Here is a 19,967-nt window from a genome sequence, read left to right on the forward strand (position 1 = left end):
CGAGTTCGATCTGTCACGGTTTGTTAACTATATTCCATAACTTCGAGACCGAAGTTACTTTATTACATTTTAACATTATTTATCCTGCGCATTAGCAGAGTGATACAAACTCAGAATCGTTATTTAAAGAACTGTGAAAGTATCGCTTGCCCTAAATCACGAAGGAGATGAAACTCCAATGCGGAGCTTTCGATCTCGCGACGACTTAAAATATCTCGTCTTCTTCGGCGTTTCTCCCTAGCGGGAGCGTTATTTATACATCAAATTACAGTGCTATCGATTGATTGGCACAGAAGTAACCTGGACTACTTTGCTGGAGCACACGAACCGTATACACACGTCGCCACTCGGCGATCTATTAATGGACGGCTGAAAGTCCTTTTCGGACCGCGTCTCCGCAGTTCCATTTCGACGAGCACTTTCCGAGGATCGTCCTCGAATCGCTTGCGTATCTTCGCGAACAATCGATTTTAATCGCACGTTCTCAGCATCCACCTGGAAGGTACTCTCTTCTTCGTCCCTGTCCCCCGCTTCTTCTCTAAACCCTCTTCTCCTTCGTCCTCTCATCTCTGCCCTCGTTTTCCCGCTGTGCCGCCAACATCTTTGCCCGTGCAATAGGATCCAATTTCCAATCACGCCTCCGTCCTACACCCGGCGTCTGTAACCGGCAGCAAAGTAACGATCCCGCTACCTAAGTGACTGGAAAATTGCTCGCGCGCATTACCATATCGTCCGTTTCTGGAAGGAACGCGGCTAAACGGTGTGCTTAAGTTCGCATTTGCCCGGATCGCCGGCAACTTTGAGCTTGCTCCGCGCGGAGACAAGTTAATGACAGAAAATAAAGGACCGTGGGAGCACGAATAAATCTTTTTTAGCGCGGAAAGTCGCGTTAATGTTCGGTCTCGTGTTACAAGTAATGTCTCTGTAATTGAGGAGTTTATCCTGTAAAGAGCGTACACGTGAAGAAAGCGTTTCCTCGGCGATGTTGACAGTATGCATAAACTTTCATTATTCCCATAAATATATGTCTATAATTCAGCATTACAAAATTGCAGCTTTTACTCATGCGAGTTTTATTATATACTTATGATATTTTTAAGGATTTTTTAAAGAAACAAGAATTTATAATTTATAAATGAAAGAAATGATAATTGCAGTATGTTCGATTAACTGCAGAGAAGCGTACTTTATAATTCAAAATTAATTACTAGATTTAGGCATTAGCGAAATATTTTTCTTTCCAAGGTGGAGAAGAGTCAAGGCGAGGTGTACAGGCTCAAGGCCAGGCTCGAAAATGCTCAAGGCGAACAGGAGAGCCTGCGGGAAGAGTACGATCGGGCACAGGCGTCCGTGGCCCGTCTTCACTCTGAGAGGGACAAGGCGGTCAGCGAGCTCGAGAAATCGCAAGAGGAGCTTGAACGCACGCAGGCCACCCTCGGCAAGGCGCAACTTCAGCAGGACAAGCTGCAGAATCTGTTGGACAAGACGCAGAGCGAGGTCGACAAGCTGCAGGAGAAGCTCGATAAAACGCAGACGGAAGTTCGTAGAGTGAGTAATCTCGAGAGAATCAAAAGTGTTATATGGACACAATTTATTGTTATAAATATCTTAATTCTTTTCAAGACGTATGTATTTTAAGCCTGAAATTATTTAATTTAAATTATTTGTGCAGATGCAAATGGAAAAAGAAAAGCAGAACTACGACTTCGATAATCTGCAGAGCCAGCTTGACAAAGCGTTAGGACAGTCAACGAGAATGCAGAAGGAGCGCGAGGCGATTCAGCTTGATGTGGATCGACTGCAGGACAAGTATGAGAAAGCTCAGGTGAGCGCGAATATAAAATCAACTGAGATTAAAATTTAATGATGATTCGATAATCTTGCGTTATGATTGCTCATCAGGTCATAATGCAACGACTGCAGAAGGAACGAGATAGCTTCCAGGAAGAGATGGAGAAGATGCACGAGAGGATAGAATTCCAGCAAAATCAAATAGCCAAGATGCAACGCGAAAAGGAGAATGTACTCTCAGAACTCGACTTGGTCAAGGAGAGATGGGAGAAGGCGCACAATACTCATCAGAAATTAACGGTGAGTTAGCTCCTCAGCGGTAATGAATAGTTTCTTAGAATAATTTCTTAATCTTTAATGTAAGTTTTAAAATACTATTTAAAAATAATTCTTATGTAATAAAACGTTCTACTTTAGCTGATGTTATTCTACATGAAAATGATAAAAAAATTAAAGTTTTCTTTTCTTTGTTATTTTTTGGAATTGCGATGAAACAGTTGGAACGAGACGACGCGTTGACCGAAATCCAGATCTTAAAGGAGAAACTGGAGAAGGCACAGTATACTATGAACAAGGCTCAGGAGGAGCGAGAGAACGCCACCAAGGAATTCGAAAAGATGTTGGAAAAATATGATAGGTAATGCTGGCCGGACGTTTAAATTGGAAAGATTTAATTGTTTCGAGTGTATCAATTTATATGTGACTTGATAGTTTATTTATTACAGCACATGGAATACAAATATATAAAACAGTCTTAACTTTAAGCATCGCCAACAAAATTTGTGCAAAATATTTATATAGGCAAATTATAGTGAAGATCAGAGACTAAATATTTTACGATGACAGGTCACAGAGCGAGGTGTACCGTCTGCAGAACCGCCTTGATGTTATGGAGGCGGACAAGGACCGGCTCGAGTTGGAGACGGAGAAGCAGCAGATGTTGGCGACCAAGTCACGCGAGGAATCGCGTAAGGCACAGGAGGAATTGGCTCGGGTGCAGGAAATGTATGATCGCGCAGCGCTGCAGCTCGGTCGCACGAAAGAGCACGAGGAGAAATCAAAGGAGAACATCGATCGGCTGAGCGTCGATCTAGAGATGGTGCGCGAGCGCTACGAGAAGTCGCAGATCGAGCTGCGACGATTGCAGAACGAGCGCGAGAAGCTGGTGGCCGACAACGAGCGCATCAGCTTCGAGCTGGAGCGCGCGCATTCCCAGCTCAACAAGGCGCAGGCGGCGACGGAGAAGACGCAGGAGGAGCTCGCGCGTATGCAGCTCGAGATCGAGAAGATGTACGAGAAGCACGATCGTCAGCAGGCGGAGGTGAGGAAGGCGCAGGGCGAGGCGGAACGACTGCGCACTGAGGCGGAGAGCGCGCGCGAGGAGGCCGAGAGGTATGCAACACGTTTCGGCAAGTACCAGGAGAGCCAGGAGCGACACAAGGAGGAGCACGAGTGGGCGAAGCTGGAGGTGGAGCGGCTACGCGACCGTCTGGAGAAGGCGCAGGCAGAACTCGAACGCGCGCGGAAAGCTGAGCAGGACGCCTCGAGGCTGCGCGCCGATCTGGAGCGTGCGGAAGGCGTGCGAGGTAAATACCAGTACGAGCAAGAGAAGTGGCAGAGCGAGGGTAGTAGGCTACAGCAGGAGGTGGAAAAGCTACGCGAGCGGTTGGAAGGCCGCGAAACAGAGCTGAAGAGGACGCAGTCGAACCACGCCGAGCTCGAGGCGAAGCTGCATGAGGCGCAGCTTCAGCTCGAGCGGGCGCGCGATGACACCGGCAAGGCTACGGCGCAGCACGAACGCAATCGTTCGGAAATCGAGCGTGCGCGAATAGAGGCCGAGAAGATACGAGATCGGCACGACAAGGTGAAGATGCGGGCTGACGCGCTCGAAGCGGACAACGAGAAGTTGCGCGTCGAGATTGTGCGGCTGGAACGACTGATGCAGACCGAGGGTAAGACGAGATCCGAGAGCGCGAGTATTGAGGTAGAGCGTCTACGAGCTAGCCTGGACAAGGCGATCGTGGCGCGTGATCAGGTCGAACTTGAGGCCGGCAGGCTCGCGAAGGAACTGGAGAAAGCGCATCTGCAGACCTCCAAATATCAGGAAGCTACCGAGGCCACTAAGAAGGAGCTCGAGCGTCTCGCCGCAGATGTGCAGCTACTGCGGGACGAACGCGATGCGATGCGCCAGGAGCTGCGTCGCGTGCAACAGCAACAGCAGCAGCAGCAGCAACAGCAGCAGCTTGCCGGCAACGAGGAACTTGCCCGAATGCAGTACGAGCTGCAGCTGGCGCAACGCGAACGCGACAAGATGGCAGCGATTCTGGAGAACCGGGAAAAGCACTCGGAAAAGATGAAGGAGAAGTTGGAGGCAGATTCGAAGCAGTTACAGGTGGAGCGCGATCAGCTGGTTATACAGCTGGAGAAGTCGCAGGAAATGCTGGTCAACTTCCAGCAGGAGCTTAGCGCGAACGAGGCCGAGCTCGAGCGTCAGCGCGAGGAGGCCCGCCGTCTCCAACAGCGGGCCCACGCGCAGACACCCGATCGCGCTGCCAAGGAGGCGCTTGACGCGCAAATGCGCGAGGTGCAACGGCTGCAGCAGCAGGTACAGAACTTGCAGCAGACGCAGCAGAAGGAGCGACAGCGCGCCGAGCAGGCGGAGAAGCGGGTGCAGGAGCTGCAGAAGCAGCTGGCGTCACGCGGCACCGAGACCGCCCAATCCGACGCGGCTCAGCTTGAGCAGTGGCGGAAACTGTGCGAGACGGAGCGGCAGCGGGCGGACACTGCCGAGCGCGAGGCCGGCGACCTGCAGAAGCGGATACAGACGACGGAACGGCAACTGCACGCGCATCAACAGCAGATCCAACAGATGCAGGCCACCATGCAGCAACAGCAACAACAGTTGCAGCAGCAGCAGCAGCAGCAGCCCGTACAGCAGAACGGACAGGAGGTCGCCAGGCTGAGAAAGGAGCTGGAACGCGCGCACGAGGAGATTAAGCAGGCGACCGTGGAGCGCGAGCGGTTCCAGGCGCAGCTCGAGATGCTGTGCCAGGAACTGGAGAAGAATCAGGTTAGCGGCCGCAGCGGCGACGGTGCCGACGCACGTGTTGGCCTCACACCGTGCTCGCTCGCGCTGCTGACAGTTCACAATCCAGCATTCACACCACCAATCATCACCATAAGCACCATCACTATCTCCAACTGTCACCACCACTATCACTACTATCCCGCGCACTCTGCCCGCACTCTGTAAAAAAAAAATATCATCCCTTGATGTGCAATCGAATTGATCATTGTGTCGAAAAAGCAGAATGATAAATCTCGTCTCTTCTTCTTCTTCTTCTTCTTCCTTCTCTTCTTCTCCGAAGACAGACTCGCCCAACAGACTTTTACACACGCCGCCAGAAAAAAAAATTTATATATGTAATGAACAAATATATATGTATATATGTGTATATATGCGTGATTCGGGACTTACCAGACACGCTGCACCATTCACGCGCGCACATTTTACTTATCTTGCGTTCTACCTGTGCGCAAGCAGATATTCGCAGCACAGTGCTACGTCCCTTCGACAGAAGATCGTTACTCCAACGACGATCTTTCCTTCCTTAATTCCTTTCTTCCCGACAATATTTCCAAGCATCACCATTTGTCACTCATTGCTATCAGAATATGTTTAAAGTTTTTATTGTTATGATTATTGTCTTTGTTGTTTCTTATCGTATTGTTACTGTTATTCTTCTTCTTCTTGTTATTATTATTGTTATTATCAGCATTTTTATTATTATCATTATTATTCTCGTTGTTGTATTTTTAGTTGCCCAGTGGCACTGAAATTATTATTGTTATGCGATAAAGAGAGCGAGTGCAAAAAAATAAAGAACGAATAATACACATACAGATAACGGAAATAAAATGAGAAATGAGTCAATGAAAAAAAAAAAAAAATGTTTGATTATAGCGCGCTTGCTCGCTCTCTTTCTCTTTCTCTCTTTCCCGATTATTATTACTATATTTAGTCATATTATTATTACGGCTGCGCTTATGTCACGTATTAAACGTGGCAGCAAAGAATAATCGTGAAAACATTTATGTTGGAAAGCATGCACTGCATCGATGAGATGAGGAAGTACCGCTTCATATCTCCGTGATTTAAATAAATCACGAGAATTCTCTGATTTCTGAAATGTAGATCTGCTAAATGTATTTTCTGCTTAAAAATTACACACGGGGGCGTACATGCCTTTATCGAAATATCACAAAGAATTCTTGAAGAAACGATATCCTCCTCTCTCTGATTGGTGCACACCTCGGACGTTTGTTCATGTACATATATCTCTTATTGTAGATATATACTGTTGTTTTATACTCGCCACGTTTTTTATTATAATTAATATATCTCTCTGTATGTATATACATATCTCACTGTAATAATTAGATATGGAGGAGTGTTTGTGTGATGTCGCGTCCGATTCGTTTTATTATTATTATTATTGTTATTATTATTCATCTATCATGCATTCATGATTTTGTCACATTAATCAGTTGGTCGGCAAAACGCAGCTCTCAATTTTCCCGCAAAATTTACTTTAAGCCCCATCTGCATAAGTCGCAAACGCAAAACGCAAACGCAAACGCGGACGTTTCTCTCTTTCTTTTCTCTTTTTTTCTCCGCGTTTGCGTATGCGTTTTGCGTTTGCGACTTATGTAGATTGGCTCTTACGCCCAGCAATCTGAGATACAAATCTATTGTAGAAGAAATAAAAATGTATCAATCGATTTTCATCATTTGTAAAAAACGAGAAGACCGAGAGTTAGTGTGTAGCCTTACTAATCTAATTGCACTTTGGAAACTGAGGTTCACACGTAAAACAAATTATAACAGAGCACGTTAAGCCAAAGCGCAAGTAGATGGTCGTCGGTTTTGCATTGGTTTTTGGAATGGTCATTATCATAGCTCTTATGGCACATCAGCTTCTCTTTTTCTCTTTGTCTCGCAGTTGATTTTCTGGCTAATCCAGGAAAAGAAAAAATAATAAATCGTGCATGCGACGAAAGTACCAGAGGTGCGCTACAATCGATTCCTTCCTAAATGCAGGTGGACTTGCACGAGGCGAACAAGAAACTCCAAGCTGGCGCCGCGAAAGCTGGCGCCGACACTATTCAAGAGAGGAAACAGATCGAGGAACAGAGACGACAATTGGACGAGCAGAGAAGACAAATGGACGAACGAGCGAAGGCCGTAGATCAGAAAGCTAGGACGACGGAAGAAAAGGAGAGGACGCTCCAAAATCTCGACCAAGACTTGAAGAAGAGAAAGGCGAGAATGGACCAACTGGAGCAACAGTTACAAAAGGTAATTGCATTGTTTGTTAAAGCGGTTTTTAAATTACATTATAATTTTAGTTAGTACATATAGTTATTACGAATATTTATAATCACCATATTATACAGTTTGTTATTAATTGAAAAGTGGAAGTCAAATGACAAGAGCGAAAGTTTTTATATCAGATTTGAGAAAATTTTCTTATACTTAATTTCCATTTTTAAATTATAATATATACTTTATATTAGTAATTATTAATATTATTAATAATAACATTTATGTCTATAATCTTATTAAATCTAGCTCTTAAACACAAATAAATTCTTATGGTATTTTTTAAATTAAATTTATATGATTCAATTTATTCAGAGTGGTGGAGCGCCGGACAAGAGATTAGCGGAAATGCAAAAGGCGCTCGAGACTGCCGAGAAGGAATTGGAAAAGGCGAAGGAGGAATCGGGCAGGAGCGCCGCCGAGACCGAGAGGCTATTGCAGCTCGTGCAGATGACACAAGAGGAGCAAAACTCTAAGGAGAAACAGATTAGAGATCTTCAAGAGTGAGTTTTATTTCAAATATAACGCATATACACCTGAATTAATTACTTCTTATCAAATACCGATTCTTTTTATTCCTTTAACTTTATGATATATTGTGAAGATGTAAAACAGTAATTCTTTATTAGAATTTTATGATATTCTTTTTGTTAAGAATATGCATAACATGGCATGAAATAAATTATGTGTAGAGGGATCGTGATCTTTTAAAACATGTGTTACAACAAAACAATTATACAGGAGATATAAAAGTTTCTCAATAATATGAACTTCTTATTAATATTTATGATTATGTATATGCGTATAGTTTGAGAAATAATTGAAAGAAATAATTTAGAATGATTTTTTATTCCAATTTCCATTACTAATGCATTCGATTTTTTTATCGCAGTGCACTCAAAACCGCACAAGCCAAGTTGAAACAAGCTACAACTGCACAGCAAGAGGTCAGTATCTTACATTTACTTGTTATATATTGATAATAGAAAGAACATAAATTAATTTATTTATATTAACATATTCTTCTATCCAATCAACCTACTAACTATTTATCTTTTGACATTTTCCATGCTGCTTTCGGATGTATACACGACATTCACATATGCTTCACGTATCCATTGCTTATCCCCTGTACGTATTTCCTTTTGACTTTTCGATGACAATTACACAAACACAATAAAATAAAAATATTACAAACTTTTTTCCTCGAAACGTTGCTAACAGGCGGGACCCGCCGGATTCCTAAAAAGCTTGTTCTAAGGTCGATTTTCGTTGGGGACGCCTTCTCCGTTCTTTTTAGTACAATTTGCATATTATAAGCGAGACTTTATGAGTATAGACGTATACACGAGGGACTTAAACGAAGGATTGATGTCGATCCGCCAATGGACAAAGCCCATGTCGAGACATATAATTATTTTACGTAAAAACGCTGCGACCATTGTTAACGTATTTAATAATTATAGCGGAGGGATAATAACGATAATAACACAACAATAACTTGATATATAAATACAAAAAAATATTGAGAATATATAAATATTGAAGATAAAACTATAAATATAAATATAAATTTAAACGCAGAGGATAAACTTATAAATACATATTAACGCGACGACGCGAGACAAAACGACAACGGCAAAACAATAATGTTAATTAATTATTACTACTGAGAAGAAACCGAAGTATAAATATATATATATAAATATACATACCTACATACCGGCGTACACACAAGAGATACAAATACACGCGCATCCATCTGTATATACATATTATTACTCACACGACCGCGAAAGATATACGTATATGTAGATGTATATATGTATGCACACACGTAAATATAAATTTAAATACGAGTTTAAATTGGGAGAAAGAAAGAAAAGAAGGAGAAAAAGAAAAAGCGAGGGAAAATCGGACGGCGAACGGCAGACGCGAAGGAAAAGAAGAAGGCAACAAAGAATTGCGAAGAGATAATTTAACGGACGATAATTTCGATATATCGAGATATATAAGAGAGAATAATGAAGATTGAGGATGATGTCTCGCATTACTTGAAGACGCACACCTTTGCGTCCTTCGCATCGATCGATGCACACATATACAAATAAAAAAATGCACATACATGACACACATACATATACAGTCACCTTTCTCTGTTTCCTCCTGTGTGCTTCCACCTTTGTTTTCGTTATCGCCGTACATTTTACCACTTTGCCAACGAACGTCGCTTCGGCACGCATACCGCACGCTAGTCCCAGGATAACAAGGACGAGTCGTCTTGGCGACAAGTACTGGAAGCGAGGAACCGTGCCATATTCGAGCTGGAAAGAACGTTGGGGAATCTCCAGATGGAGCACGACAAGTGTAAGGATCTGTTGAGTGACGCGAAACACATTGAGTCTTGGAAGGAGGAGACGGAGACGATGAATCAACACATCGTCCAGCTGGAGCAGCAATTGAAACGCTGCGAGGGCCTAAAGGACGACGTCAGTGGGCACGACAAGATATCGAGCGAGAAAATCGAAACGCAATCGAAGGCGTGTAAAAATTGTTGTAGTTCGAACGCAAAAGATCGGCATATCCTCGCGCTGGAGCGACAAGCGACAGCCTTGAAGAACTCCTTGAAGAATCACGCGAGCACAACGGAATTCTCAGAGAAGGATAACAACGATGAGAAGACGAACGGAAAAGTGGAGGAGTCCTGGAAGCAGGAGATCGAGGCGAAGAATGAGCGCATCGTCGAGCTGGAGCAGAAAATAGCTTCGTTGGAAAGCCTCCTGCGGAAGAACGTGGATGCGCAGAGAATGCGCGATCTCGAAAAAAGGATCGACAGGAAATCCAAACGGATCATAGAATTGGAGGATGCCGTGGAGGAGCTCGAGGACTTCCTTAAGGAGGACGTGAAGGAGATGCGTGATCTGCGTTACCAGGTATCGCTCGACAAGGAGTGTATTATGAAAATGGAAAAGTGGATTCAGAAGAACAACCTCACGAACGCGGGGATCGATAAAGCAAGAATTATAGAGCTGGAGGAGATGGTTACAAATCTGGAAGATTACGTCAAAAAGCATGACATCGACGGTCTTAAGCGAAAATTGCAGGATCGAGAATGCAGAATTGTTCAGCTAGAGAATCAAGTATCTGGGCTGAAAAAGCTGTCAAAATTCGCAGAAAATAAACCAGGTAAATGAGAGCTTTACTGAAATTGCTGTGTTCTTTTTTTTTATAATTTTTACAATTACATCATTGTTCCTATATTGTTTTTTAGTCAGAAACATGCCGAAGGAAAACCCGATCTTACCCGATAATGGAGTAGCTTGCGAGCTGGAAGAAACAGAACAAAAGACAAAGGACGTAACGCGCGCTATTTTGGAGGAGACTGATAGAATTCAAGAGTGCGAGCAGGAGAAGAGCCTGGAAATAGAACTGCGAGAAAAAGAGCAAAAGATGAAGGAAATGGGACACGACATTTCGGAAAAGGATAACAGAATTCAAAGATACGAACAGCAGATTATCGAGCAGCAGAATAAGATTCTGAAAATGGAGAAGGAGATGGCGGAACTGGAAGAAGAATTATACGAGACGGAGGACGTTAGCGCGCTGAAGGAAGAAATTCGATTGAGAAACGAGAGGGTGCAGGAGCTAGAAATGGAGGTCAATTCTTTGGAGACTTCGCTCGGCGAGAGAATTGACGTCGCGATCGAGGAACTCATCGCCACTCTGAAGGAAAAGGAGGAGTTAGAGCTTCAATTGAAGAAGAGTCTCGCGGATAAAGAGCGCAAATTAGAGGAGTTGGACGCGGCTCTTCGCCAGAGCATCGCAATCACGGACGAGCTTGAAACGAAGTTCAAGTACGAGAAGAAGCTCAGAAAAGAAGCTGACCAAAGAGTGAGTTGGAAACCTTTGCAATATATTAAGCTTGTCTTACTTGAAAACTAATTGAAAAATGATACAATTATAGAATGTCTCTTGAAACAATTTTTATTCGTTTATCAGATTGTCGAGATGGAGGAGAAAATTGCAGTCATACAAGCTGCTTCAGCCACGAAATGCATCACGTGCAAGCCGGTTCTTTATAAAATATTTAAAAGGACTGAAGAGAAGCTCGCCCAAGAGAATCAGGAGAAGACTGTTCAGCTTCAAGAGTTGCATCAAATTAAGTGAGTTTTTAGCATTCAAGTCAACAGTTTGATTTTGATAGTGCATTTTCTCTCTCTCTCTCTCTCTCTCTCTCTCTCTCTCTGTGCGCGCTCGTGTGTGTGTATAATATATTTTACAATTTATTTTAATATTTTTTTTGCAGGCATGAAGCTTTAAAAGCTGCCCTTTCCGAAAAAGATGCGCATTTAGCTTTATTGGAACATTCAGGCATCAAAACTCCAACGCAAGTGGATGAGGCGGCGAAACTAAAAGCCGATAAGAGAAAATTACTCGATAGACTGAGGGAAGAGGTAACTTGAGAAATTAAAAAATATTCTTTGTTTTTAGATAGAATAACGAAAACGAAATCGCTGATATATTGATACATTTTTCAGGATGAGAAGAGTATCAAGTTAAATACCAAACGGGAAACACCACAATTGTTTCAAAAAGTATTCAAGATATCCGACGGCAATGAGGACGGCAGTGATAACAATAATAATTCCTTTGACGATCGCTTTAGCAGGATCAACTCACCGATATCAGTTGCTGTAAATGGCGACAGTTCACCGGTATCAGCTACTACGAGCTGCAAGTATTCGTAAGTTTCTAATAATATTTTTTCAAGTACAATATATTAATAAATAATTAACATGTTAGAAGCTCCGCTAAGCTTATTTTCTGGCAAAAAATAACTGAAGACACAACTTTCAAACATGTTTTGGAAGCACATGATTATGACGTACATTTTTATTTATATCAATAATTTTTTTAATATTAATTATTAAGATTATATTTTTTGAGATGTGAGGAAAATTATCGGATTAAATAATGAAAGCGCTAGCTGTTTCTAAAACCGATACTATTAAATATTTTGCTAATCAGAGCCGCGACATTTTGCAGAACAAGAACGTCGATGGTGTCCGATTTGAAAGACGAAAATCAATCGCAGATTCATCAGCAGGATACCAGATAAGTACTCGAGACCACCTACGGTATTTCGGAGTATCGGTCCCTTCGTTATCTCGATGTTGTTCATACGCACACACACCCGCGAACGTAGAGACAGTGTATAGAACATCTTTAGAAACGTAGCGAAAAAAGAAAACGAAACAAACAACAACTACAACAGCAAAACTACAATACACCACCAATATCAGCAACTACAGCAACAGCCAACACCCTTGCCTGTGCCGCTCATCACGCATCGCGCATCTTCATCACCATCATCATCTTCGCCATTTATTCGACATCTCTCATCATTAATCGGCATTTTTCTTCATCCATGTGATATATAGTGCTTGAAAGAAGTTGTCAAGAGCAAAAAGCCAGAAGCTTCTTCGGACCGCTGGTAATCCAAATAGATCGCATTCGATAGTTTACCATGGATGAAATATAATAACGATGGATAACATACGATGGCTTCGAATATTTTATCCTGATAAAAATGTTACAAAAGCGTTTATCTTCTTCTCCCTTCGACATCAGCGATATTTGAGTCGTTATATAGACATAATAATTTGTTATTATTGCAATGTATCAAAATATGCGAATTGTTGTTTATTATATAGTTCTTTGCAGCCCGCGGCGTGCGACATTAAAAAATTAACGATTGATTAGAAGACTAATGTTTTATATTTATTTCCTTAATATATTTAATTTTAGATGTATAATTAAATTAGCGAAGCTGCAAAGAAATAAAAATTAGATTAGCAGAGAATTAAAAGAAGTAAGAAATGATTAGCATAAACTGGAGTTTTGTTTTTTTAGATATCAATACTTTAAATAATTCGAATATTTTAAAATATTCAAATATTTACAAATAAGATTTTTAATTATTTACGGCCATTTACAATTTAATTTGCTTAAAGAATTTAACATAGCTTGATGAATTTGTACATACCGGTGTTTCTTGACATATAAATAAAATTATAATTGGAATAAATTATATAATCCCAGCCGTCCTGCAAAGAAAAAAAAGTAAATGGATTAAAGGAAATTAGTATAAAAATTTACATCATGCTGCATTCGTAATTAGAAAAGTTAGCTTTACTATTAAATTACTTTTTTATCCTTTCCATTTCTGCTTAATTCTGATTTCACGAGAATTAATCGTCAGAATTAAACGGTCAATGTTTTAAAACCAGTGTCTGTGATTTTGAAAATTAATACATATTTAAGAAATCAAAAAGATTCAGTAATATTTCTAGATGTACCACCTCTATAGAGTGTCGAATTAAATTATTGCAATCGTCACGCTAGTAGCAAAAGTGGGAATACGCAGAAGGAATACGCCGCTGTAAGTACTTAACACAATGTGCACGATCAGAATATTCTGCTCTTTAGAAATGCACTTCGCGAAAGATCGCGGGAAGTCAAGAGAACGTAGCCGAGGCACTAAAGAAAATCTCTTGTAAATAATATATTTACGTTATTTCTTCCACCCGATTGCAATTGTCCCGAAAGTCGTGTGAACGATTTCTTGGAAGCTCCTAAAATATTTAAAGATCTATATTCGTTCCCAAGGTACCACCACTGTAGAATAGGAATCTATTATGTGTACACGCATATCTCGCTAAACGAAATTCGCATTTACTCGAGACTGTCCTGTCGGAGAATGCACGGTCATTATGCATTATGTATATCGCGCGAGGGGATTACGAGTCCGTAATAAAATATCGCAAGGGAAAGACGTACGCGGCGCTCTATGTAATCACACGATCGTTGATTTTAAATAATAATAAGATATGGACTTGTGTGTGAAATGTGTGCTTCTTCGAAAGCATCGGCGATATAAGAAACTTGCGGCGACGTAAATTAATTAATAAAACGAGACTCTCGATTGTTACGTGTTAAGCTTATACAAGATACGCCGTCGCAGATCTCACGAGAAACGCATTTGAATGCGCGCGATGCGATATTTCATTGCGTTCTCCCTTTTCTCCTTATACCAAGTTGCAGGCTACTGTCGAAAATTATTAGGAACGGGACAAGACACTTGACGTTATAAAAGAGCTTGAAATGTCATTTTTGGAGACAAGCTGGCGAGCGAACTGAGATGCTGCGACGCGCGCGATGCGATATTTACGACGCAAGCTAGTACCACGGCGAAGTGCGTTGCAGCATTTTTTATAGTAATAAATATACGCATCTTGCTTCTTGCGGGAACTATAACGCGATAACGTACTTGCGAAAATGACCAACGAAGGGAGATCCTGCCGGATGGGCACATTCTTTGATCGTTCGATCTCGCCGCTCGCCGCTAATGTCGTCGCGTCTGCCATTGCGGTGAGTTAAATTAAATTGCGAAATGTTGAAAGTGTAAAATTTTATCGTTAATATTTGAGGATAGCCCCTCTGTGAATTCCACGGGTACGACAGCACTTCTCTCGTTGCTGGCTTATCCCATTTCCCGTTTATTCGTTTTAACTACGGCGCCTCTTTGCATCTTGACGAAATGTCTACGAACCACTTTAGAACCCAAAAGACTTATTAACACGACTTTAATATATCTAAACGTTAGGACAACTGTAAGCTGGAATCAAAGTGCGTATTGTGCGCGGCGTGGATATATTTGTTAGAGCGAAGCATCGCGAACCGTAAAACGCATTCAGAAATTCGGAGAGTATCACTCTTTTATCTAAACCAATATTTTTTGGAATTAGTATTTAAAATAATTGTTTTTCTTTTTATTTGTTAACAATGATACTTAATAATATTTTATTGAAAACATTGACGTTTAAATATTATATTATATTGTTATATTATTATTTTAATTTTAACTTAATTTAATAATATATTTTTAATTAGTGCAAAATCGCGATACTTGTCAGAATAACGGCATGCGTTGCCACGGAAAATAGCTTCCTCTCTTACTTCTGACCTCCAATCTCATACGTAGATATACGTGCGGAGATGAGATAGCTTAAATTAATGTCGTCAAAGCCACGTAAACAAAGTAAAGTGAGAAGTGAAAGCGAGAATTATATTTACATTAAGTTTGAATTTTCCACAAGAATCAAATACAGACAATCCAATAATCACTGATAATTGCCTGGACCATCTAAATATTTTCTCTGTCTGGAATCAATAAGAGTCTATACAACCTGTTCTCTTATTACTCATTCTATTTTTATAAAGATATTTAAGAGACGGCGAAATTTTATTAGTAACATTACAAATCGTTGAGATGCTATAATTTTCATAAGAACAATAGCTGTTGTTATCTGATTTCTGTTATCTGCAACGTTTTACACTTGTAATTTTCGTATTTATTTGCCAGAATTATTACTGCCGAGATTCTAAATGAAATGAAGGATGTAGCGTTAAATATCTCTTTCGCGTCGATCGAGTCGAGAGATCGAAGGTGAGATGGAGAGGAAGGACGGATGGGGGCAGAGAAATGAGAAGAAACAATTAGTTAACGTGTGCCACCGTCATATCAAGCCTATATCATCGTGTTATGTCATATATAGCTAAGCAGAAAAAAAATAATATTATCGTTAATTGACACAATTGTTAACACAGAACGAATGTTTGTGGCATGAGTGTGTTGTGCGCCTGGTGAATCGATTTTTTAAAGAACCGGCAGCATTATTTTTTCAAACAAAGTAGAATTTTTTAACAAAATCGTGTAACACTTCAGACACTTATCTCACTTTTTACAATCTCACTTGTACACAATAATCGTCGTTTCTAAAACTCTCGACTCTTGCTTAACATTGTGAATATCGAGTCCAAGTCACTCTTTCGATGTTTCAACTCTCTTTTGATACGCGTCACCCAGCTCGATGTGGATCTTGATAATTTGCAGTTTTCTGTTTCGCGAGATTAAAGCCGCAGGGAGTGTGTGGCCATGTGTGCACGAACGGGGAATGCGACAGACACAGACAAAATATCAGATCGAATTTCTTGTTGACATATTAGATTCTACTAACGTAATATAACAATATAATATATAATAGTAACATATTATCCGATCATTCCACAAGGACTCCTTTCGATACAAATCGATGTCGTAGAATTTTTGTCGTTCGCGTTCGAAACGGAAGTGAAAAGAAGTTCTGGGTGAGCGAACGAGCGAGGGGGAGGATGCGATTGTATTTCGCAACAGATCGCGCCTAAGTTGTTAGAAACGTAATAATTGCAGTAGGATAGTATAAGTACTTGTTAAACTTTAGGCCCGATTTCACTTAACCGCGAGCTCACTGTTTTACTTGACTCTCGTCCGCAATTGCGACGCCGCGTTTGTGTTTAAAAAATATTCGATCGTTTCTGTAAACAAAGAACGTATTTGTAAAAATGAAATTATTAATTATTATATTAAGTAATTAACATTTAATTATTAGATACCTCCTTAATGAAGAATGCCTAAGATCATTTTTCAAAAAGTATCGAGAAGATACAAAGGCTTAATTGCGCATCATGATAGACTCTTCCGCCGTGTAATCATCCAAGACGACGAGTAGATCGGCTATTATCGAAATCCTCCCCTCGAACCTCACCAATTTATACGGCACTCATGGTGATCCTAAGGCGAGACTGCAGAATGAGACGAGAGTGAGAGGCCGAGTAAAAGAAAGCGAAAGAGAAGCGGTCCTGATATTATTTTTTGACTCGTGACTATTAAGTGTCCACGATAAGAAAATACCAAAAAAAAAAGAAAAGAAATACGATTTTTATGTGAATATTATAAGAAACGTCGTACCGACGTTATCGCGTATAATCCTTGTTGGATGCTATTTCGAACTGAAAAAAAAAGATTTAAAATCCATAGTTGAAGATTTAACAAAGATCGAAACGATACGATAAGTTAAATTAAGAAAGAAATTATATTCGATGGAACAACAATTCGCAAATATCGGGGCTTCTAATCTTCATTACTGCTTTCTTGTTTTATAGAGTTAATAATAATCTCATGACAATTTGTGTGCGTTGCATTGAAAATAAAGTGTTTTTAAATGCTCTGAAAGGAATACTTCAGCATCCGACATGGCTTGAACAACGGTACGACGTGATTTCAACCTACTCCTTTTCTATTCTCCAATTTCTACGTGTTTAATCGCTAAATGAACAATTGATAACAAGTCTTAACGAAGAGGAACCGCGCTAGGGAGGGAGAGACGCTTTGATTACTACTATATATTATTATGCAACGTTTATCGTTAATAATCTCGATGAAGAATCTCGACGCAATACAATTTTCGATCGCGTGTATTATATATACCTAAGTGAATGATAATAATATGACAACGGGGAATATAAGTCAAAAGTGTGTGAGAGTGTGCGTGAAAGAGCGAAAGAGAGGGAGAGAAAGTGGAGGAGAGTGAGGGGACGAGAATACGAGTGAGATAGATCCTGTTTCGCCTAGTCCTCGCGACGCTTAATTAATTACGCGTCGCGTATATCTCGAGCGAGTGTTGCGCTTAAAATTCGCCGGAAATCAGCGAGGCCACTTTCACGTTTATTTTTTTTATGATTTTTTTTTTTCCTCGCGCTTCGGTGATTTCCGGCTCCCCCAGGCAGGAGAGTCAATGACGATCATAAGCGAGAGAGAAGGAGAGAACGGCGGATTATGATGAAAAGTGTGACGAAGCTAGGAATATAAGGTTTACCGAAGTAAGTTAAGAGATAAGCTAATTAAAGTAACAGTTTATTAAAGTACATTGTTGCAACTGCCATGCTGTGTGCCATTATATAACGAGTCACGTTTGTCGTAAAAAGCAAAAAGAAACAAAAAAAGAGAGAGAGAGAGAGAAAAGAAGAGATGAAGAAGAGGAGGAAGACGTTAGAGGGCATACAAAGTAAAATAGTATGTCTGTGAAATACTTGTGCGCGTTCTCGTCTGTCTGAAAAAAAAAAACTTCTTGATTTTACAAACGCTTCGAAATCGTGGAATTACACCGTCGTCCTCGCACACGTCGCACACTAAAATCCCTCCTGATAATGTGCAGTATTTTGTTATACAATTTACTATACTATTATGAGAACGACAATTTTTATCGCGAGCAGTGGCGCAGAATTTTTTAACTGATACGTAATGCGAGGAGGAGAAAATTTACGGGCCTTTTACTTAAATATATATATTGACTTAGCTTTGAAGATATGATTTCGCGAGTAAATATATCGCTCGACGGGGTGAGAGAGAAAAAGAGAGAGAGAGAGAACGAAAACGCGTCGAGAGAATTACGGAAGAAATACGGAAAGGACGACGGGGTAACTACCCGGCAGCCCACAGATATCGCGCACGATTTCGCTCGAGCTCGCGTGTACCTGCTTGCGCAGATCGTGCGCGCGTGTGTGAACATTATGAGATATATATAGTAATAATATCGTAATTAACGTACGAAGAAACGTATGAAATGTGCGTCAACACACGCGTAGGCATGTGCGCAACACTTTGCACGCGAGGAACGAGGCTCCGAAACGAAATTCACGATGGAATTCGACGGAACGATCCGTTTCTGCGATGGCAAGACGTGATCGCCGAGAGAAAAGAAAATTCTTGCATCCTGCGTAAATGATCTTGATTTTTTGATCTTTATTTTGACGGATGCGGCGATTACGATGACATTTTCTGTATAGATATAAAGATATATAAATAAATAAATATATATATATATATATATACATATATATATATATATACACACACACATATATATAGTATCTGTTAATAATAATAATTTATTACGCGCGCTAAGTCGTTTCGTTATTATATCGTGTTACGTAGAAGATTTATCGATGTTGTTACTAACGATTGTCTTCCTTTGATGATCGATAGTCCTATATAATCGCCACGTCTGTCGCTGTTAATAAATTCGCAGGATGTTGTAATTATTGCTATTACATTAAATGATACAAGTAAGTGTTTAGAAATTTTTTTTTATTTAACTGACTAAAAATTTAATGCAATATATTTCAGATATTTAAAAATTTATCAGACATGTACACTTAAATATATATTAGATATTTCGGCTTTTATTTAAGATAAATGAAATTATACATATAAATTGGAAAATTTTATATGTCCATGCAATACACGTACATACGTATACATACAAGGAGTAAATAATAATTTTTATTTTCGCGACGAATGCAGAGAACTAAAAATATAAATAAAAATATGAAAATTTGATGTTTTTATAATAAGAGCTTACGGCGATTCGTCGACGACCAAGTAGCAACGGATCGCTATGACTGCACGAGCCGATTTCGTGTAACGCGATGTCTTACAATAGCGAGTATAATCCACCCTCGTTAGTTGACAACCGACGGTGTGTGAGAAAACAAGGAAAGATTTAATAAGTAACCACGTAAAGAACAAGGTGACGTCGACCCATCATAGATTCAAGCACAATAAGGACTAGTAGGGCCAGGCACAATAAAAATTGGCCGTCACGTTGTAGGCGATCTGTTAGAGCGACAACTCGTATAAGTATCCATATAGCGAGGCTATTAAATAAACACATATTGTCTATTGTCCGACGAGTGTATTTATTGTTGATGCTGATCGTTCCCTTCTGCAAGCCTCTAAGCAATCCGATATTGAATGAAATAAATATCTCATGGAGGAAAAGACTAACATCTATTCTATTGATTCCCCAATTTCCATTCCTGAAAATGTTTAATTAGATTTCATGCTATTTAT

At 40.4% G+C, this 19,967-nt stretch overlaps 2 protein-coding genes across 2 annotated transcripts in view; both read left to right on the top strand.

Annotated features, from left to right (window-relative positions):
• LOC105451794 (ELKS/Rab6-interacting/CAST family member 1) overlaps positions 1–8,693 on the top strand; it is a 61,828-nt gene extending 53,135 nt beyond the window's left edge. The window contains exons 9-17 of the mRNA XM_011692471.1: positions 1,246–1,548; positions 1,673–1,825; positions 1,903–2,091; positions 2,289–2,428; positions 2,638–4,861; positions 6,893–7,150; positions 7,490–7,677; positions 8,067–8,121; positions 8,399–8,693. Coding sequence (XP_011690773.1) covers positions 1,246–1,548; positions 1,673–1,825; positions 1,903–2,091; positions 2,289–2,428; positions 2,638–4,861; positions 6,893–7,150; positions 7,490–7,677; positions 8,067–8,121; positions 8,399–8,434 — 3,546 coding nt within the window. The 3' untranslated portion in view covers positions 8,435–8,693. The remainder of the gene's footprint in view (positions 1–1,245; positions 1,549–1,672; positions 1,826–1,902; positions 2,092–2,288; positions 2,429–2,637; positions 4,862–6,892; positions 7,151–7,489; positions 7,678–8,066; positions 8,122–8,398) is intronic.
• Positions 8,694–9,009: 316 nt separating this feature from the next.
• Positions 9,010–13,262, top strand: LOC105451793 (golgin subfamily A member 6-like protein 22). Its single transcript, XM_011692470.1, has 6 exons — positions 9,010–10,360; positions 10,446–11,065; positions 11,174–11,337; positions 11,481–11,628; positions 11,713–11,918; positions 12,221–13,262. Exons 1-6 carry the CDS (start codon positions 9,526–9,528, stop codon positions 12,291–12,293), a joined length of 2,046 nt encoding a protein of 681 aa, XP_011690772.1. The 5' UTR covers positions 9,010–9,525; the 3' UTR covers positions 12,294–13,262.
• Positions 13,263–19,967: the final 6,705 nt, after the last annotated feature.

This window comes from Wasmannia auropunctata, unplaced genomic scaffold (assembly GCF_000956235.1).
Source record: "Wasmannia auropunctata unplaced genomic scaffold, wasmannia.A_1.0 LD336044.1, whole genome shotgun sequence".
NCBI lineage: Eukaryota > Metazoa > Arthropoda > Insecta > Hymenoptera > Formicidae > Wasmannia > Wasmannia auropunctata.